Genomic DNA, 22,287 nt, shown 5'->3' with positions numbered 1-22,287 from the left:
CCTTCGGAAGCCTCAAAACCTGCAATTTTGTGTCCAAGTTTTCTCCGCCGATATAGAATTTCAAGAGTTGATTTGCGAGGAACATAAACTTGGTGTACTCTATTGTGCTATGACTAGAGCGAATTTTTAAATTTCCTTCTCAAAATGAAGATAGCACGTTTCAAAGTTTAGATTTCACATTTTTGCTCCCTTAGAAGCCATTAACTTGTAGCAGTTTTTGAAATCGAAAATTTCGTTCTAGCCATAGCACAAAAGAGGTTATGATTTACCACTAAGCTATATAATCATTTAATTTGGTGCGCTGTTCTAGCTGAAAACTTTGACACAAAATCGCATTATCTGCAGTTAAACATTTAAGGGCTTCTAACATCACAGACAACGGTCATATCTCAGTAAAAGGACAATCGTGATGTAATTCCATCATCTCCGAATATCCTCGTTAAATTTTAGAGGAATCGATGTTCAAAATGTAGTGAATTAAAGCTTTGCAAGATAGCACTCCGTCAAGAAATTTGCCTAATGAATTTATTAATGAGCCAGGGTCCCGCGCGACCTTAATGTGCTTTTTAAACCACAAACTTTATTTGTTTGTTTGTTTGGGAGACTTCATACTTGTGGGTTGAAAAACGTACCAATATAAAAAGACTTGAATTTCTACTCTTGTGTGAGTCTGGCATGATTATCAGAAAAAACACATATCGTTTTGATCACCTCCCTTTGTCTAGGTGTAAATTCAACCTGATTTTAGCCAATTTTTGTGTCAGTTACGTACCTTGCATTTACTCTATATTTCCATTTATTATATTGCAAGCCACTCTCGAGTCATATATCAAGAGTTTGTTACTGATTTGAAATGTTAGCGATTATTGCCTTAGTCACGTGAATTTCAGTTTCACCAGAAAGTCATAGGGCCATCCCAATAAAATGTTTCGTTTCCCATCGCCCGACCGACCCATTTTTTTCAAAAACTAAAAGAAACAATTGCAGATTCACTAGACAAAGAAGCAAGTACTTTGATTTACAAGCACACGATCTTGTTTTATCAACAACAATTGACATTATGTGATGTCCTTGCCTTTAATTTTGATTAAAAAAAGAATAACGGAAATAACGAACGAAAAAGCCACCTTTTCGCATACGTAACCCGAGGTTTTCTTCCTTCAAGCGTTCCATCTTTTTTCTTTTTCTTTTTTTTGCCCGACCGACCGACCCACCATCACAAGAGACGAGGCGATGGGAAACGAAACATTTTATTGGGATGGCCTAAGGGTTAACTTAACGAGTTTCTCGTTTTACATGACTTTAAACTTTTAGCGATCAATAGGCGGAAACATTGTTATGTTCGTCTTTGCAGGTGTTTGCCTCTTTCACAGCGCAGTGCGTGATAAACCAAACAATTGCTGCGTCACGCCAAATATCACAAGTACACTTTATATTTTATTTTCACTTGTTTTATACATTTATGAATATTTACAAGCATACGCCCTTTTCTTTAAGCTGTCAGTCTATTTCAATAACGATTTTGATTTTTTTTTAACTCACTGCAGGTGCTTAACTCTTAGCACGTGGAATAATAATATAAACACTCGAGCTTATCTCGTGACTTCTAAAAATACTGTTGCTTGTTTTGCTAAAAATAAAATAGTTGATTAGAATTGAACTCTTAATTCGACATCACGACGCAAGAAACCATAACCACCAACTGATGTTAATTAAAATTAGCCTGGCCACAATTTCCTTAAACGCGTGAAACATTCATGCGTGACAGAGCGCGACTTCGATCTATCGTGATTCGCAGAAATCTATCGGATTTCTTGGAAAGCAACCCAATATAAATTTTGGTTTTCTTTACGTGTAAGTCATTGTTCACATATTTTCACTCGGTCGTGGAATAACCTTTACCCATAAAGTCCTTCTATTGTCCTGCTACGAATTTACAAGCCGGAGAAGTGCCCGAACAGATGATGTAAGAAGGAATTCAAAGGCTATGATTGAATTTGATTCAAACGACCACTGAGTTTCAGGTAAGCCAAATAATTTATAGAAACAGGTGGCTACATATCCTCGGTTCGGTTTATCGACTGCGGTGCTTTATAAATCTGAATTTGTAGTGTAAATCATATATAAAAGTAATGCGAGGAGTAGACGTATAATTCTTAAACCATTTTAAATGAGCAAGTGTCCTGGTTTCACCGTATTCGGTTAAACCTTTGAAGAAATACGTGTCTGAATATAAATGAAAACAACGTGTAGCGGCGGCGAATTAACATACGGCTTTGTCTGAGAAACTGAAAAGCGTTTGAAAATCCAAGCGATATTATTAAAAGGTTTTTCTTTTCTTGTGTTTAACATTTCTCAATATGTTCTGGCTTCCCTATATTCAATAGCCTGCCTTGCAAACCCCGGTTTATATTAAAATGTATTTTATTACATTTCAGTACAAACAGACTGATATTTATAGTCTGCCGCTTGTAACGATAATTTTTTATATATTTATTATTTTTGCATATGAACTTTTTACCTTCGTATTCAGCGTCAAAATTTGAGAACTGTTGTAAAATACACATCTTCCAAATGAAAATTGTTAACCTTCATTGAGGCCCTGCCAGGGTAAATTCATTCCGACAAGCGACATGGCCAAAAAGTAGCGACAGCATACTAATAAAATCGCGACAAACGACAACCCTTTTGGAAAAACTTAAATTTCGACAAGGACAAGCAATTTCCCTTCAATTTAATTACCGACAGCGACATAAAGAGCGATAAAACAGCGACACGGCACATTTTTAAATTGAGACAAGCGACACGGGAATTCCCCGCCCCCGCCACCGCCCCCCCCCCCCCCCCTACTTTACTATTTTCCGTACCTCTCCCTTGTGAGTGTCGTGTCTTAGATGGGCAAGACACCGAACTCTTGGATGAAAGTAAGTCAAATTACGGTAAAATCAGCATGACATCAAAATTACTAGGCAGCTTTTCTTTTTATTTCGGCGATTTTCGTTCATATTGTAATGTTAGAATAAGCAAGGATAGATAAAATAGTTGCTGAGTATGAACAGTGTTTTTACTTTTTAAATGTTCCGCACCCGAACCAAAGTGCAAATCGCTATTCTTAAACACGTAGAACCTTTTAAGGTGGCTCAACTGGATTTTCAAGGGGTAACACCGCTCAAGTTTGAGAATTAACTACGTCGCCAATAACAATGCTATCGAAAAACGATCACCACAGTTGTATTAGATAAAGATGAAATTTTTTTATGACCAGTGTTTTATTGACATCGGAGTTGCCATAGCGACGAAATGACGTCATTACGTTTTTTACTTTCGCTCGTATTACTCGGCACCAGGAGATTTTTTCGAAAATCGCTCAAAGGAGCTTGTACCACACATAGTTGCCTCGATGTTGGCAAAGTTTGAACAAATTCTATGAGAGCGTTTTCGAAATATTTTGGGATGAAGTTTTCGGGCCTATAAATACAGTCAAAAACATACTAACGAGAAAATGGGGTAATATCTGAAGAAAACGACGCGCCTGTGAATTGCAATTTCATCTTATAGTAGTTTGATTCCATTTAAAATCGTGTGTAAAACAGTGGTGGGGATTGTTTTGGTCGATTGCGAGAAAAAAGAATTTGACGAGCGAGCGTTCAGGTGCGCTTGTTGCCATTTTTGTTTATAATTTGGTCTATGCCTACAAAAGTGATAATAAATTAAAAACCGCTCGATGATTTTTTTTTTAAATTTGACAAACACGAGTTTTGTCATCAATTGATATAGCTTGCAAGTTTCAAGCTCATTGAAAACATTTAAGGCAATAAAATTGGGCTTCCCATGTACTGATTTTTTCCCGAAGATTTCGTGTTTACAAGCGAGTGTCCTCATTATTCACGAGTATTGTTTTCAAGTTTCATATCCACGTGCACGACTTCAGCAAAAAAATTCATGTGCATACACGGATCCAGAGTTTCAGACTTCCGGTCCAAATTCAAAAGAAAAGTGAGACTCATTAAGTCAGGCTATTCGCTGTTTTCACCGTTCCCATAATACATCTTGTTTACCCCCCAAAATTTTTGCATAAGCATTGTTTTTTGCATATGAACTTTTTACCTTCGTATTCAGCGTCAAAATTTGAGAACTGTTGTAAAATACACATCTTCCAAATGAAAATTGTTAACCTTCATTGAGGCCCTGCCAGGGTAAATTCATTCCGACAAGCGACATGGCCAAAAAGTAGCGACAGCATACTAATAAAATCGCGACAAACGACAACCCTTTTGGAAAAACTTAAATTTCGACAAGGACAAGCAATTTCCCTTCAATTTAATTACCGACAGCGACATAAAGAGCGATAAAACAGCGACACGGCACATTTTTAAATTGAGACAAGCGACACGGGAATTCCCCGCCCCCGCCACCGCCCCCCCCCCCCCCCCCCCTACTTTACTATTTTCCGTACCTCTCCCTTGTGAGTGTCGTGTCGTTCATGACCAATGACGTAACGCTTCCCGCCTTTTCCAGCTTTGTTGAATGAATATTGGTATCCGCGTCGATTGTTGTGTAGATGTTCTGGTGGTGTCTAGCAAGTTTGTTTTTATAATTACCTTTGAGCGGCGAAGAAGTGAATGGGTTTTAAAGAACCTTAGACGATTTGAACGTTTTCAGGGAATTTTTGGACACTTGTCACGCCAGAAAAGAGAAATTGAGGATATCACGCTCGTGGAACTGCGGAAAATTTTATATCAAAACATTCGTTCTTGCTGTACGAAAGAAAAATGGTAAAAGAATTGACGAACCCTCGTCCATCACAGAGTTCATATTAAGCTGTTAGCATAGACCGGCATCTTCGCAAAAAAGTTATGGAATCCCCGTTCGACACGGAATTTCACAAAGTGCAAAATATTTTAAGAAAAAAAACAACGACCCGGCTTCAGAATGCCGAATCTGACCATTAAAATAATTTAAGTCAACTGAACATCATCGTTTGCAAACGTACTTTAGTGAGAATTCGGTTAAACAAGTAGATTAACCGATCTCAGTTTCTTTGAGGTATCACCTCAGAAATTTCGAGCTCGTATTCTGATTGTAAAATATTGTTTTCAATTCAGAATGGCTGAAGGAGGGGAGGATTACCATTCCTCGTCTGAGGACGATTCTGATGTTTCGCTGTTTGACTCTGATGACGACGAAAACAATGGAGATTATGGTAGGGGACTTTGCTGCACTACTCAAAAGCAATTTATAATAATTTTTAATTTATACATTTATATAGCCCTAAAACTATAAATATTCTAAAGCGCTGTTTACTATATGTCAGGGTCGTAACCAGGTATATGGGATCAGGGATCACAGCCTTGGGATCGGGATCACAGCCTCGGGATCGGGATCACAGCCTCGGGATCGGGATCATGGACCCGGGATCCCGGGTCACAAGTCATGGGATCCGGATCGGCCAATCAGATGGGATCAGAATGGAATCAGGGATCAAATGTTGCCACATTTTGTGGATCAGGAATCAAAATTAAGAGCTAAAATTTGGGATCAGCGATGAAAAATATACCTGGTTACGACCCTGATATGTAAAAATAATATAAAAATATAAAAATTAGAATGAACCTACATACAAATCAAACTAGAAACAGTGTGATTGAAAAGTTAAAACGCTTAAACGCGAAATGCTTTCTTAAAAAGGAAAGTGTTCAATTTACTTTTAAAAGTCTCCACTGATGACGCTTTGCGAATGTCAACAGGAAGCTCATTCCACAGGGAGGGGCTTGCCTTGGCAAAGGCTCTATCCCCAAAAGTTTTCAGCATTGTCTTGGGGACAACTAGCATATCATGGCCATCGGAACGCAGGTTGTACCGACCAACAGGCTTGGCCTTCAAAAGGCCAGAGATGTAAGGCGGAGCTTTCGCATGAAGGGCCTTGTACACCAGTAGCAGTATCTTAAACGTCACCCGGTACCGAACAGGAAGCCAGTGTAGTCTACTTAAGATGGGAGTATAAATATGGTCAAATTTAGGGACCAAGCAGACCACACGTACCGCGGCATTGAGAACCCTTTGTAGACGGTCATATTGGTATTGTGGGAGACCATAGAGTAGTGAGTTACAGTAGTCGAGATGTGAGGTGACGAAAGCATGCACCAAAATCTTCGTTGTTTCCTCCGAAAGGAATTTCCTGATTGGCCGGATGTTATAAAGACTGCGGAATGCCTTACTACACACTTTCCCAATGTGAGAATTCATTGACATGTGGGAATCAAACCCGCCCCTGCTCCAAGGTTACGCACCATCCTCACAGGTTCGATCGTTGACTCTCCAACTGTAATCTTGTCGATATGAATCTTGGACAATTGCTACCGGGAACCGATGATTACAAACTCCGGCTTGGTGTCATTGATCAGAAGGCGGTTAGAAAGCATCCAGGCACGGACATCAGCATTCAGCATCAGCACACATCTCATCATTTTGCATGATGAGATGTAGACGACAGCTTAAAAATTTGTCATTTCCTATGCTATTTGTGAGCAGGGAAAATAAATTTGTACGCGTGGGGAACAAACGTCATCTTTGCGAGTTGCTCAATCCGAAAGGACTATTGACGTCCAAAGCAACCGTTAGATGTCACGCTAGGCGAGTCGTCACGCTTGGTGTACGTTAGGTGTCACGCTAATTGTCACGGCTTTTAATCCATTTTGAAACAGCACGTGCACGTCCTGAATATCCATTCATGCTTTTTTTTTCATCTCGGTTTACGTACTCAAGAAAATAAATTTAAAATAGTGCGATTTCTCCCAAAGGAAATATAAAAGTTTTATATTTGTTATAACAGCTAATAGGGAAGATGACGGAGAGGAGTGTTTTGACGAGGAAGAATTCTTAGATGGGCAAGACACCGAACTCTTGGATGAAAGTAAGTCAAATTACGGTAAAATCAGCATGACATCAAAATTACTAGGCAGCTTTTCTTTTTATTTCGGCGATTTTCGTTCATATTGTAATGTTAGAATAAGCAAGGATAGATAAAATAGTTGCTGAGTATGAACAGTGTTTTTACTTTTTAAATGTTCCGCACCCGAACCAAAGTGCAAATCGCTATTCTTAAACACGTAGAACCTTTTAAGGTGGCTCAACTGGATTTTCAAGGGGTAACACCGCTCAAGTTTGAGAATTAACTACGTCGCCAATAACAATGCTATCGAAAAACGATCACCACAGTTGTATTAGATAAAGATGAAATTTTTTTATGACCAGTGTTTTATTGACATCGGAGTTGCCATAGCGACGAAATGACGTCATTACGTTTTTTACTTTCGCTCGTATTACTCGGCACCAGGAGATTTTTTCGAAAATCGCACAAAGGAGCTTGTACCACACATAGTTGCCTCGATGTTGGCAAAGTTTGAACAAATTCTATGAGAGCGTTTTCGAAATATTTTGGGATGAAGTTTTCGGGCCTATAAATACAGTCAAAAACATACTAACGAGAAAATGGGGTAATATCTGAAGAAAACGACGCGCCTGTGAATTGCAATTTCATCTTATAGTAGTTTGATTCCATTTAAAATCGTGTGTAAAACAGTGGTGGGGATTGTTTTGGTCGATTGCGAGAAAAAAGAATTTGACGAGCGAGCGTTCAGGTGCGCTTGTTGCCATTTTTGTTTATAATTTGGTCTATGCCTACAAAAGTGATAATAAATTAAAAACCGCTCGATGATTTTTTTTTTAAATTTGACAAACACGAGTTTTGTCATCAATTGATATAGCTTGCAAGTTTCAAGCTCATTGAAAACATTTAAGGCAATAAAATTGGGCTTCCCATGTACTGATTTTTTCCCGAAGATTTCGTGTTTACAAGCGAGTGTCCTCATTATTCACGAGTATTGTTTTCAAGTTTCATATCCACGTGCACGACTTCAGCAAAAAAATTCATGTGCATACACGGATCCAGAGTTTCAGACTTCCGGTCCAAATTCAAAAGAAAAGTGAGACTCATTAAGTCAGGCTATTCGCTGTTTTCACCGTTCCCATAATACATCTTGTTTACCCCCCAAAATTTTTGCATAAGCATTGTTTTCAATTTCTCTTGGGATTTACAGGGACGTGCAATCGTCCCCAGAGAAATTGAAAACAATGCTTATGCAAAAATTTTGGGGGGTTATTTAAATAAAACAAGATGTATTATGGGATCGTGAAAAAAGCGAATTGTGTTTTGCGATGTTTAACAATGGTCTGACTTAATGAGTGCTCACTTTTCCTTTGAATTTGGACCGGAAGTCTGAAACTCTGGATCCGTGTATTAAATAGGACGCGCGACTGCTTTCCGAACAGTTTTCCGAAACATGCTTATATTGCTTAAGAAATTGTAACAGCATTTGTCGGGCGATTGATGTCAAGGGCCTCTGTCCAGGAAACGAAAGCTATTATTCTGCATATATTGTCATTGCTATTCTCACCCCAACGCAGATTAGTATGCTTCGGAAAAATTTTCGGAAAGCAATCGAGCATTCTGTTTAATGCAAATGACTTTTTTTGCTGGAGTGGTGCACGTAGATATGACACTTGAAAACAATACCCATGAATAATGAGGACACTTGCTTGTAAACACGAAATCTTCCATATCTGTATTTATGGGCCCGAAAACTTCATCCCCAAATATTTCGAAAACGCTCTCATAGAATTTGTTCAAACTTTGCCAACATCGAGGTAGCTGTGTGTGGTACAAGCTCCTTTAAGCGTTTTCCGAAAAAATCTCCTAGTGCCGAGCAATACGAGCGAAAGTAAAAAACGTAATGACGCCATTTCGTCGCTATGGCAACTCCGATGTCAATATAACACTGATCATAAAAAATTTCATCTTTATCTGATACAGCTGTGGTGATCGTTTTTCGATAGCATTGTTAATGGCGACGTAGTCAATTCTCAAATTTGAGCGGTGTTTCCCCTAAAAAATCCAGTTGAGCCACCTTAAGCAAAGCTCAAAAAAAAATTAGTCAATCGTCAGGACACTTGTAATGTATCGAAGTTTGAACTGTGAAAATTAAAACTTTATCTTTAAAGTACGTTTCTTGTTTTTCGCATATTTCTGTCGTTTGACGTCGGTCGAGACCACGCCAGACCCCTTCAATACTGGAACTTCTTGTTTAATTTACAGTATTTCTTCGAGCTCGAAAACTGTAACAACTTGCATTTAAACCTTAATTGCAGAACCAGAGGAGGAAGAGGGGCCAGAAAAAACAGAAGAGCCGCAGAAAGAGGAGGGTAAAAAAGAAGAACAAAAGCCTAATAAGAAGCGGTTCAATATCGCCAAGTGCATCTCTCGCGTCAGTGATTGTTTCTATGGGCAAATGGTGACGCCCTTGTGAGTATGATTTTCCGTACAGATGGGGTATGGGGTCAGTATGAGACGGGGCGTATAATGTCCAGAAACTCTTATTACTCGGCTTTGTATATTTTAAACTACTTTTTTTTTTAATTTTAAGCTGAGTAATTTGATTGCACGAATTACAAACATAAAAATCGATCGAAAAATCATGGTACCATATCTTATGCTGCGTTCGCACTAGGCCGTGTAGTCTGATCACGGATGAAATATGATTTACTGCGAGAAATAAGATTTACTGCGAAGTGTCCTCACCAGGCGGTGCACCGAGCGAATCACGATTGACGTGTTTATTCTCATCCTCAGTAACTGCTGTTTTTTTTTTTCTTCTGACCATGCTAAACTTTTCTATTTCTCGGGAATTGTCGAAACATTTTCTGACACTTTCTCCATTGAACCTTCGTTGAAAATGTATCACAAGTATAGCGATCAACAGCAAAAACAACCCAGTGTTGGACGGCGTGAAAGTGGCGCAATCAGGTACAGCTCGTTATCAACGATTGGGTACAAATTTTGTGCTCAATAAGAGACCGAGGTATCGTATGGTTTCTGTCCTTGACAGATAAGAGTAACTTCCCAGGGACAGTTATGTCATTGTTGTAAACATTCGTCGCGCCGATTGTGCTGCACGGCTTACTTCGTGTCGCTCCGACTAAACACGCCTGGGTCTCCGAGGATGGTTTAAGCTTCAAATTCGATGATGGTCAGACGAAACGCGTTAAGCGTTGCGGCCGATAGGGAAGGTAAAATAGGTCTTTTGCATCACATGGCCTAGTCCTACTATGCGTAAACACAAAATGGACACATTTTCCAGTAAGACACTACCTCTCTAGAACCTCTATTTTCATTTGCCCGCTGTAAACACTACCTCTATTGTTATTCAGGGCTAGGGGAATTGTTGTCACCTGTTATCGATTGTTTTAAGAACCAATGAATTAACTCGTTCCGAGAGGTAGTGGGCGACCCACATTTTCGACATATTGTCATCATAATTGTAAAAAGCATGTTGAAAAAGAAACTGACTGCCATGAACATTTTCTTTAGCGAATAGTTTAAAAAGGGGTATTTTATGGCCCATTGAAATCTGAAGGATTTGTAAACTGAGAGAAATTGTATCCAGTCGCGCCGGTCGTTTTCTCGCAAATCGTCATTAACTCACCTGAAATTATTTTTGGGTTATGTTCTTCTCGCACTCTTCCTTTTTCTTACAGTTGCATAAAACAGTGTCTTTCTGAAATGATATTTCGGTTTTACAAAATTTATTTGCGTCGCAAGGCCTTAATTCTTGTAATACTTCCATTTTTCATGTGTTCAAACCGTCATAAAACCTAACTGTTATATGGGCAATGGCAGTGCTCTGAAAATTGGTATTCGGACTAATTAATTAATAAATGCTGTTAAGTTACCATCTTCGAAAATCCTACAGCTTCAGCCACACGTTTTGTGACAATTGGTTACGTGCCAAGTTACAATTTCCAGTTTCGGCTGAGATAAATTATGAAATACGAATGGCACGTGTTCAGAAACGAACTACGTTATGAACAATATCAATCGAAACCTGTTTCTTATAAAATGGTTCGATGAAAGTGTGAACGCAGTATTAGTGTGAATCCAGTATTAGTTTATTCATTTTGCAATATTACTGCTTAAGTTCGTTTAATTATGCGCTTTTTTTCATTTGAATGCATGACAGCCGATGCACCAGGTGTATTAAAGATATTGTTCTGAGAGCTTTTCTTTGAATAATTTTCAACATTAAGTTTCACCTGACAGAGAAATAAACATCCTGACGGACTTTGTGGACGCGGAGATTTTCTTGATTGATGGCGACTCGTTGCTTTTGGAACTTCTTGGAGAGGAGAGCTTAGATTGGAGTCACGGGGGACAGTTTCTGCATCTCACTTATCTACTGGAACGCTTTTTACAATACTTCACAGATAAGGGTAAGACCACTCGCACAGAAAACTGTTGCTGTACGAGGGAGTTAATATTTCTATTACTAATAGAAAAAGAAACTGTGCTGACATGGTTAATCAAATGTTGCGAATGGAGACTTGGAAATATTCATATTAGCGACAAAAAATAAGATGTAGCTTTAAACGATAAGTTCTATTTTATCGATATTTGTAACATATTAATTAAGAATGATGAAACTTCAACTTAATTTTCAAAGTATGGCTCTTGACCTTAATCGAGCGAGAAGTAAAACTTTCTTATCATCTATATCACAGCATTAAACATAACTTTACTGTGGTGTAAAGCTCAAGTAAAGCTAGCGTAAATTTGGAATTTGATCAGCATTACGCTAGCTTTACATTTTTTAAAGCTGACCTTTATGCCAACTTTACACTCAAGTGTAATGGCAGATAAAGAGACTTCTTTACACCAACGTTTAATCACATTTACACACGGTAGCGTAAAGGTCGGTTTAACCACCTTTAACAACATTTTATTGATGGTGTAAAGTTGGATAACCAACTTTACACCAGATTTAACCACCTTTAATTTCACGCCGGTAAATCCCCATTTTCATGATATGTCAGTGTATCTCCTTGGCTAAGCAGTTCTACCAAGCGCTTTGCAACACAGCTATCTGACCTTAGGCTGGTTCCTTTTCATCATAGGTGGTGTTTTTCACATCGTCTTTTTTAAAGAAATGGAGATCATCTGGAAGACTGAACCGTCAATGCTATTGGCTCGCCAAGCTATTATCCTTCATCTTCACCAACTTCAAAACAACACACGTTTCAAATGTTCAGTTGTCACTTCGTACGCCAGTTTCTGGGATAAGCAATGGAAAGAATACATTGATGAGAACGTCCCCGCATTTCTTCTATTAACAGACGCGGAAAATATTCCTTGGAAAGCCAATAGAACAGAAAAGATAGACTCATCTATAGAGTTTTTCTTCCGGAGTCTTCTGTTGCATTGCCTTGGGCAGGGGTTAAACTGTGTGTTTATTTCGGGCATCCAGATGACTGCCACCAAAGTGATGGGAGATTATGTGGAGTCCTGGTCTGATCATAAGGCAATCTTTAGAGCGGTAACTGACAAGGCTTATTCCTTTTATCCTGAAGTTACCAAAACGTAGAGGGCAAAAAAAAAAAAAAACATAGAGGATAATGCATGGTTGCGCGGAGATATGAAATTTATCTTCGAGTTTTGAAATCGAACGAACGAGCGAACGAGTAAGATATCGATTAGAACACGAGAAGATAAATTTCGATTCATCTCAGGAAACGTTTGAAAATTGATATCTTCACATGTAAGGATAACATGTTATTCTCACATGTGAAGATATGATTAATAATAATAATAATAATAATAATAATAATAATAATAATAATAATAATAATAATAATAATAATAATGGTTTTATTGGTAACATTTCTACAGTGTAGCTCTACATTTACCAAACTAACTCTAACCCTAACAAATAAGAAATGCAAAAGATTTCCTGGTATTTAATTGGTGCTTATATAATAGAGCAGTTTTCAGTTGAGTGTAGTAAAACCAAAACCAAGGTAATTACTCAAGCCATTCACAAAGGACACAGACAATCTAGTCAGCCAATCAAAACTCGAAGCAGATACATGTCGCAGGCACGAAGCGTGGGAAAACGTGCGTGAGCGAAACACGATTGGTTTTGGTTTTACTTCTGATTGGCTAAGAAGGTGGCGCGAAATTTTTAAACCAATCACTAAGCGTAGAAATGCAAAACCAAAGCAAACGCAAATTACTTTCGACACTCAAGTGAAAACCACTCTAACACGTGATATTTAAATATCTTGTGACGTTTATAATTAAAAACTGGCACTCTGGCAGAATTTGAAATCACAGCACATCACTCAGAAACTTGCATTATTGCGTTGTCCTAGCTTAAGAAGCCAGTCTGGAAAACTTGGCAGTTTTTGATGCGGTATTGGCGTGATCAGGTGTCTGGGAACAGCCTCGATGGGCCAGCAACCTTCTCTCTAGATCTAGACGGTCAGGTCAGTGTGTGTTACATTTCAGTGCCTGTTTTTGAAAATTGTGAAATTTATTGCTCCTTATTTGTATTACTCTGGAATTGGTTTTTGCCGAAAACGTACAAAGCCAACGTAATAAATTAATTAAGAATAAATTATAATAAATTAAGAATAGATGAATAATAAATTAGAATAAATTAAGCGCATCGATAGGCGCTCGGTCGGGTCGAAAAATCCTGGCCACCCCGTTGTAGAGTGGTCAGTGACTGTTGACTAGTGGAAGTATGATTGTACATTACCTTTACTGTATTTCTGACGTATTTCAGATTGATTTTCAAGCAGAAGTACAAACCGCTCTTCAGTCTCCTCTGCGAGGCGGTTCCCGTGAGGTGGCCACCATCTTCGCCTGTGCACAGGTTCTTTGCAATGTCCTCAACGAACCTAACACCAGTAGGGTAAAAAGTTCTCAAGTTTAATTCCTCGCTAATTTTTGTTGTATTTGAATTTTAAAAAGACGGTAAAGACGCAAATTGTGCCATTATATTTTGTTATTAATGCCGTACACTTCATAGGAAGCAGTCAAAACTGCAGAAGACAGAATGAAGCTTTTCCTGCTTCACACTGTACTGCTTAACAAACTACCATTGAAGTACAGAGCACAGGCCGTTAACAGCACCTTGTTGGATGAATTCTGTAAAGCAAAGGATGGTAAAGTTTACCCTTTCAACGAGGTCAGTGGGTATATGCCTGAAGAATCATTGAGTCATTGACCCATGAAAAGCATAAACCATGAACGATGCGACCCAAAAGTTAACTGGGAAATCAGAAATAATAATCGTCATCTGTATCAGAATAAACACTATAATAAAACAGGTTGCATAAATCATGCTCTAAAGGCTCTCGAAGAAAGAAAATATCTCGATTATTAAAAAAAGAAATATATTTTTTTACTCAGCTTTACCAAGGCTTTCTACCCAGATTTCCCCTGGGTCATATCGTTCATGGTTTATGCTTTTCTTAAGGTCAACGTTTCTTCATGAAAATAACTATAACGCCTAAAAGATAGTTTAGATCAAGTTTCTGGGATAAAAGGTAGATTCGCTTGCTAGCAATGAAATGGACGTCCAATGCAACAAAATCAACGTTTAATAGACCTTATGCAAAAATGGTTGACATTCATTTCTGTTGTTTGGTCAAGTTTCTTAAAACGCTAATGGTGGCACTTAAATATATACAGTGTATGAAATATTATGCTATTTTGAGAAGTTTCAGTGTTTTGGGTTAAACGGCTGCAAAGTTATGACTCTTTAAAATTTAAGAGATTTGTATGGAAAAAGTCACCCTGGCCTGCCTAGCCTCGTTTTCATGTTTTTGGCAATATAAATACCCCTGTAATAGCCTTTAAACTTCGTACACTGATTTACTTTGACTTTATCTTCAAGTTAAAGTAATTTAATTTCGTTCACAAATGATTTTTCTGGGAGCCGAAAATTAACAGCCGCCATATTTGCATTGGGTCGCAAGCTTGACGCAAGATTCGCACAAGCGTTGAAATACAAATGTTTTGGGGGGGACTGTGGAAAAAGCAGTAAAATGCACCACAGAGTCATTGCACATTAAATACGACATCAAACGTCCCTTCACGACTCTATAAAATAAAAATCCAAAGTGACCGATTTACCCTAGCTTAGTGCCTTAGTCAAATATTTGACCAGGATCAAGTAACTTCTTTTTACTCTTTCTTTGGTTCACTTTTCTTACTTTTTATCAGTGTAGGAGAAAAAAAGTAGTATATCTGAAAACGTTTGTTTTTACTTTTGTCTATTACACAGATTCATACAAGTTTATGGAAGGTTTTGAAAACGATTCATGACACCTGTACGAGTGTGGGCAATTTATCATTAGACATGTCTTCAGTGGCAGATTTGATGGACGGACGTCTTGTCCATTCTCTCTTCTCGCTCGTCTTGAAACATAATTCCATGGGATTGGAAGGTCTGTAATGATATACTAGACTTCCTTATTACATATTCTTATCGCAGGAAATATAAGTATTAATGCATAATTGCTAGTTGACGTTTTGATTGACAGCACTCAAACACCGGTAGAGCTATTGTCTTAGTCTACGATGAAACAATTTAGTTTTTTTTTCTTAATATTTCTGCAATTGTAACAAAGAGGGAAGTGCCCCACGAAACTCGAGTCTTCACTTTTTAGAAGGACTATCTCATTATTATATTATTCTATCCAGACTTTAAAGAAAGTCTTAAAACTTTCTTATTTAATTCTTAGGTTTAAGTTGTTACTGTACATATATAGATAAAAGTGCCCTCTATAACTTTTGAAAAGAGCATTAAGGTTTTGGATGTAAAGCGCTTTCAAGAATAAAATTATTTTTTGTTATATTCTAATGCAAACATTTATTTCACTTTTTCAATCATTCAACTCTAAAAATGAATGATTTACCGCATCTGAACCATATCTTTCCGCCTTCGAGTCCATACAAGGGCCATTTGTTAACTTCCTAAAACAGGAGATGTAACATTCAAGGCCACCGCTTTCTGAACTTATTTTGCTTCTCAACCTGCACCAGGCCTTAGTTTGCCAGAGGACGTTATCAAAGAAGCAGAGGCTGCATGGAGTAAAGTTGTTGCTACTGTGAACAAAGTGCATCCTTCTGATGCCCTCGAATCTCAGTTTTTTCCCTTTTTTGCTGATTATGCGACGGGCACTGAAAGCATAGAAGGTGAGAAACATTTTTGTCTTGATTCTATAGGTTGCTTTCCTGCCTGCCTTGTCGACAACATCTCGTGAACAAGCCTTGTACTTATTAGTTGGTTGGTTGGTTGGTTGGTTGATTGATTGATTGATTGATTGATTGATTGATTGATTGATTGATTGATTGATTGATTGACACTAGGTTGGATCTGTCCGTCGGTCTGTGTACTTTCATTTTTTTGTCAAAAAAAAGCCCACTGACGCTCGAAGGTTTTATTAGCCGTCACAAAATAACAAGAACGCGACGAACACGAAATCACTGCTTGGTAGCCTGTTCGGTTAGTTGTGAAGCACGGCAAAGAACGGCGAGTAAAAAACAGCTCGCCGTTTTTCGCGCTTCTCACCAACTAACCGAACGCCTGGAACAGGCTTTGCTGCGCTAAAAAGTCCAAGAAAGGTGAGGTTTGAGGAGGTTCATGCTGGCAGTGAGGGTGATTTAGTCCTCGGGTATAACCTGCCTTGGTAACTTAAGCTGCGTTCACATTTAACCCGAAACATGTTTAGAATAAACATGTTTCGACTGAACATGTTTCACCTAAACATGCTTTTTTTGCATTTGTTCACATTAGGTGTGAGTTTCCAACACGTTTCATGCCTGGTGTGTAATTTATGCGGCTTCACGGTTCTTGCATAAATCTGTACACTTGATTTAACCGTAAAATATAGCTCAAAATTACAATAAAGTTTCCATTAAATCTTTAGCTTTCTGTCTATTTTCAAGCCTTTCGATGAAGCCGGGCTTTCAAGCGTTTAGCAAGAAGACAGTTTTGTCCGAATTTGCGCTAACAATCGGTAGCAGAACATTTTTATTTTGTGAAGTTTGTTTTTGCATTGCAATATTAATGCTGCAATGCTGCGCGCTTGTAGCCGCCGTCGTAAACTTTCCTGGCGATATTCTGCCAAATATTCTGCTTTCTATCCATCACCGATAATTCATATCACATCGCTTTATTAGGCCATATTTTAAATAAACATTTGGTCACATACTAGAAAGCCCAAATTTGTAGCTTTTGGGCACTCGCCACCTCACCGCATGTCCGCCATTTTTAACTTGTTTAGTTTAATCATGATTGAAACTACCTCGTGAGGTAGTTTCAATCATGATCAGACTAATCATGTTTCAATCATGATTCGCGCAATGCACTTTTCACAACGAAATATGTTTCATTCGTGATGAGACTAATCATGTTTCGGCCTAATGTGAACGCAACTTTAGACTATGTTCGTTTATAATTTTTGATATCTTTGTTCCAGTAGCAGCTTCTAAACAAGATTCTTGTGTAAAGCTCAGGCGTCTTCTTGAAGTAGAAAATGGCCTTGTCAAGGAATATGCGGGGGACATTAGGTCAAAAATTAATGCCATGGCAGGGTATGTTGATGTTTGCTTTTTTTTCCGTTGACGACTCTATTGAAAATAGTAATTGGGCCAAACTTGCCCACTTGTCTTTTCCGTAGAGACGAGAGTGAAGACGAGGTGTTCAACATTGGTCGGGAATTTGATGAGCGTTATCACTGGCATTCTCTTAAGCCTCTTTCTGATGATTACGACAGAACAAAGCAATCTTTCACAGGCAAGAACTATAATGACAAGTACCATTGACCGATTTAGTGATGGGCCTAGGGTGTGGAGGATTTTTCATCCCCACCATCTTCCTCTCTGTTCGAGAAGATGTAAGGGTTCACTTCTACTCACCCACTTCCTTGAGTATTTGAGTATTTTTAAATAGGTTACTGCTAGAATAGTGTAATCGCGCAGTTGCTTACAAATTTGCATCGTTAAATTATATTTTGCGTTTCTTTTTTTTTTTTGCATGTACAGATAAGCCTCCAGAGGATCCATACCTAAGAAAATTGTATTTTAAAGAAAAGCAGAAATACGTTCGCTTTCATAGGTTTTACGGCAACTCACTTGTTGGAGGCATTGATCAAGCGAAAATTATCACCGTCACTGAGACTGAGCCGAAGAAGAAAAAAGGCAAAGACAAGCAAGGAAAGATGGTTAGTTTTGACAACAAGTCCTTTAAAATTGCATTTTTTAATTGTCATTTTCTGCAAAAGAAAGGATCTGGAGCTTATAAATCTACTTCTTACATATATATGCAATGCGTTTATATATCAATAGTGCGCATCTTTTCACAAGCAATATGCATAATTGTATCGTAAAATCTGCTACTGACTGCTACTTTAAAATACCACTCGCATTGCACTTTTTCCACAGAGCAAGAAGGCAGCACAAATTATTGAGGAGAATAAACAAAAGGGCAAAGGTGTGTTATTCTTGTGATGAAACGTAGGTTCTGTTGTCTGATATGTTTACCAGGCAAAGATACAAAAGCATAAACCGAAAGAATATATTGTCTCTGATGTGGATCACGCACTGATTATCTCTGTTAGTAATGCAGTGTAGAAAGAAAAGCATGGCTTTTGAGCCGTTTTGGTCTAAAATAGCACAGGAAGACCACCCAATGTGTTCGCGGTAAAATCTCTGTTGACAAACGAGATAGACGAAGGAAATTGTAGAAAACTATGGCGGTTTTAAATATACAACTGAGCAATACATATTTAGGCTCATCTTGATCTGGATATCTCAGTTAAGTTAAATAAAAATGTTAGTCGACTCGTGAGTGGCCTTTTATCCGCCTTTCTGCGATGTTTACAGCGTTATTTCAGTGATTCGCTTTCGACCGTTGTTGATCTCGTGTGTCAACGAAGCCTGCGCAGTAGGCGTAAAAAGGAGGAGGGGGAAAGGGGTTTTCACTCCTCGAATTCCCTCATTCCTCCTACTACCCCCCCCCCCCTTTTACGCTACCATTACTACCCCTTTCCCCTTTTACGCCTGCTACGCAGGCTAGTATCAACGAAGATTTCTTAGCAAACACATAGGGTGGTATGTTTGTAGAAATAGTTACAAGGTATGTTTGTACACACTGCAGGTCTCAAATCAGTTAAAGAACGTTTTTAGAAAAAGCTATTATTGTCACTATATATTTCCTTTGATACTAAAAAGTCTGGTGAAATTAACGTCGAAAGTTTTGAATTCTCTCTCAAATATCCACGCAAACAAAACCCATTCCTGAGTATCCTAAATCATGTTTCAGACCTTTGCACTTTTTGGATGGCGGGTCTGAATTTTTGGGTGACTGAAATGGAGTGCGAAAGATCGCATCCTTTTTTCTTGAATAAAATAGACGTTTCTTGAACTTGAAAGTTGGCCACATACCCTACTAATAAATTTCCACACTCGGACTCACCCACCCAGACTTGTATATGAAGAAGCAAAAAACATGCCGCCTTGTAAATACGGTAGTCGCTGTGAACAATCTAATGGGCCATAACCATGTTTCAAAACTGATTTTCACAGAGCAAGAGAAGGAAAGAGATCAAGAAAAGTGGCATCATATTCTCAAGGATGTCGAAAGCAACTTGAAGAAAGATAACTACAATACTGCTCTGCAGTTGGTTGATAAATATGAATCAGGTTGCAAATCTCCAGAACTTCGTCTTCAAGCACTCATGAAAAAGGCACAAAGTTGCTTCGATGCCTGGCAACATACGAGTAAGTGAAAAATATCATCCCATCACCATAAAATAAAGTGTGCATTTTTATTGCTATTAAGGTACACATTTTCCCCAAATATTAGCTATAAAACGTTTATGTGGTTGATCGATAACCTTAAAAGCATCAATTTACCTTTTTTTTGTCTTCGTTAATCCTCATGTTTTACCATCTTGGGGGTGAGGAACAGGAGGGCGGGAGTCCGGGAGAAAAGGGGCGGGTAGCGGGAAAAGAGGAGGCAGGAAGCGGGATTTTTAAGGTAGTGGGAACTGGGAGAAAACGCGTAGAATTTTGCAACATATTATTTCGCAATGGATATTGGTCCACGAGGAGGTAACCCCCAAGGAAAGCGACAGGAAGCGGGAGTAAGAGGTACGTGGATCGGGGATTAAAGGTACAGAAGACGGGAAGTTCAGAACCCCCCTGTCCCCCTCCACATCTTGGGAAGGTGTTAAAATACTTGTCATTGTTTTATTGTTCTAGGAACTTGCGAGCCTAACTCGAACGACATGAAGTATCCTGTTCTTCTGATGGAAAGTATCCAGAAAATTGCACAAGACTTTCAAAGTCTTCTGTCGGATAAAGACAAAAAGAAGCTCGCCGGATACACGCAAAAGCTGGGCTTTGATAACGTCGCAGCGACGTTCTATGATTTGCAGCCAGAAAGTGGAAAAAGGGTAAATGAGCCATCGGTACTTGAGTTTTCAATCATTTGAGAGTTTGTTATATTCAATCTGTTTTTAGTTATTTTGACAATTAAAAGTATCAAGATAAGGAACTTGGCTACTTGTTGCCCCTTTCACCCTCAACTTTTTTTAATCAACAAATTACATCAACAATATAAAAGGCTTGGTTACAGCCATATAAAGTAGTTTGGGATAATGTATAAGGGGCGTGTCTTTGCCCTATCAGGAGGTTTAAAAGGAACAAGGTAAAAACTATGATGTAATGTTGGAATGAGTTTTACATAATCGGTAAGTCTATAATTGTGTGGCTCTCACCCACTTCAGTACAATACTTCAATACTTCGCCCTAACATGTGACTGTTGGGCCCCGAAGCCGCCCCAGGCCCACGCCGGGGCGCAAACTCAGGTGCACCGTCCCAAACCAGGAAGCGAAACAGCGTACCAAAGCCAATGGTTTGTAGTAAGGGTGGCTCTCACCCACCCTGTCAGCTATGTGAAGCCTCCACACTACGACGACCGTAGAACTCTAAAGCAATTTGCACAATAACTTCAAAGGCAACACTGACCAATAATTATGACATTTTATACTGGGGCTTGTGGGAGGCGCTGTGGTCTATTGGTCAGTGCGCTGGACTCCGCTTCAAGCGGTCCGGGTTTGAGCCCAGGATACATAATATTCAACTTCCCAAATACAACGACGACTTACTTTCTTGTGAATAAGCATGTTGCTGCTATTGGATTTTACACTAAATATAGCTTGACATGTACACTTCTTATGGTAGGCCGGACAGCTTTCTGTTCACATGACAAGTGTAAGATTCCAACTGGAACACATGGGACACTTGCTGAAACGGGATGAGCGTACTGATGCTGATCCTAGGGTCGACCACTTTATTCCAGATACGTGGCAGGTATGTTAAATCTACAAATAACTGTATACTCTACTAATAATTGGGAGAAGGTGGGGGGGGGGGGAGCGGGAGTAAACCCTATCACCTCAGACGTGAAAAAAGTAGAAAACAATACCAATTAACTACTGATAAAAAGTTGTTCTCTTTTAGCTGTTTTTCTTAAGGTGGCGTGACTCAATTGAAATTTACTGACCAAACACGACCTCGTTTTCTAACATTGTCAACGTACTTTTAATTAAGATGCATAACGGAAGTAAAACGTTTGTCAAACGCAAATTGCGAATGAAAGATAATTGATCACACGTTCGCAAGTGTCTGTAAATCGCTCTCTCTTTGTCAGAGATAGCCTGTTCATGTGTTCGGACGAAAATAGTTCTGTCCGTTTTCCCGATGTACCCTGATTGGCAACCAGGGAAATTGAATTGTAAACAACATATCATTTATTCAAAAGTGGTATTGACTTTGCAATGCGTTCTTTTTTTCTGCACACACAAACATCTTACCGTCTTGTTAAGCTTTGTGTCACGGCTTTATACTGTAATCTGTTCTCCGTTTATGTTCTGTGCGTGTTTATACCCGTGTTTAAACGTTTGTTTTAGCGTGAGCTTCTTGATGCTGTGGATAAGAACGAGTCAGCAGTGATAGTGGCGCCGACCTCGTCAGGAAAGACTTACGCCTCGTATTACTGCATGGAGAAAGTGTTAAGACAAAGCAACGATGGTGTAGTGGTTTATGTTTCACCGACAAAGGTAACATTCTCGGATACAGAATACTTTTACATGATATAAGTCAAAATTGCAATCCTTCGACATCCGTTATTTTGTCAAGACGTTTTATTTTGAGTTCTTGGTGGTGGTCGACACCCGTGTCTCGTCTAATACCGCTGTCTAAACCCTGCGGATTTCGTAAGAGAGGTTGCTTAGCTAACGTGGTGAATTTGGATGTGAACTACTCAGTGGAAGGTCTGTTCAATTATAAGTCGAGATTGGTTCTCTCCGGATCCCCT

General features: G+C 38.8%; 1 protein-coding gene across 2 annotated transcripts in view; it reads left to right on the top strand.

Moving 5' to 3' along the window:
- Positions 1-1,843: 1,843 nt before the first annotated feature.
- Positions 1,844-22,287, top strand: part of LOC144645259 (putative ATP-dependent RNA helicase DDX60) — a 39,891-nt gene continuing 19,447 nt past the window's right edge. Inside the window, exons 1-19 of one of the 2 annotated variants that reach the window (XM_078504748.1) lie at positions 1,844-2,024; positions 5,106-5,203; positions 6,833-6,913; positions 9,208-9,361; positions 11,156-11,325; positions 12,007-12,425; positions 13,261-13,374; positions 13,677-13,805; positions 13,923-14,081; positions 15,183-15,345; positions 15,944-16,096; positions 17,386-17,497; positions 17,584-17,699; positions 17,948-18,126; positions 18,347-18,395; positions 19,490-19,684; positions 20,168-20,361; positions 21,153-21,281; positions 21,881-22,030. In XM_078504748.1, coding sequence (XP_078360874.1) covers positions 5,107-5,203; positions 6,833-6,913; positions 9,208-9,361; positions 11,156-11,325; positions 12,007-12,425; positions 13,261-13,374; positions 13,677-13,805; positions 13,923-14,081; positions 15,183-15,345; positions 15,944-16,096; positions 17,386-17,497; positions 17,584-17,699; positions 17,948-18,126; positions 18,347-18,395; positions 19,490-19,684; positions 20,168-20,361; positions 21,153-21,281; positions 21,881-22,030 — 2,763 coding nt within the window. In that variant the 5' untranslated portion in view covers positions 1,844-2,024; position 5,106. Of the gene's footprint in view, positions 2,025-5,105; positions 5,204-6,832; positions 6,914-9,207; positions 9,362-11,155; positions 11,326-12,006; positions 12,426-13,260; positions 13,375-13,676; positions 13,806-13,922; positions 14,082-15,182; positions 15,346-15,943; positions 16,097-17,382; positions 17,498-17,583; positions 17,700-17,947; positions 18,127-18,346; positions 18,396-19,489; positions 19,685-20,167; positions 20,362-21,152; positions 21,282-21,880; positions 22,031-22,287 lie in introns of both variants that reach the window. The other variant, XM_078504747.1, reaches the window with a different exon arrangement.

This window comes from Oculina patagonica, chromosome 3 (assembly GCF_052425735.1).
Source record: "Oculina patagonica isolate OP01 chromosome 3, crgOcupat, whole genome shotgun sequence".
Lineage (NCBI taxonomy): Eukaryota > Metazoa > Cnidaria > Anthozoa > Scleractinia > Oculinidae > Oculina > Oculina patagonica.
Note: the sequence above shows the minus strand (reverse complement) of the source record. Positions and strands in the feature narration are given on the sequence as shown.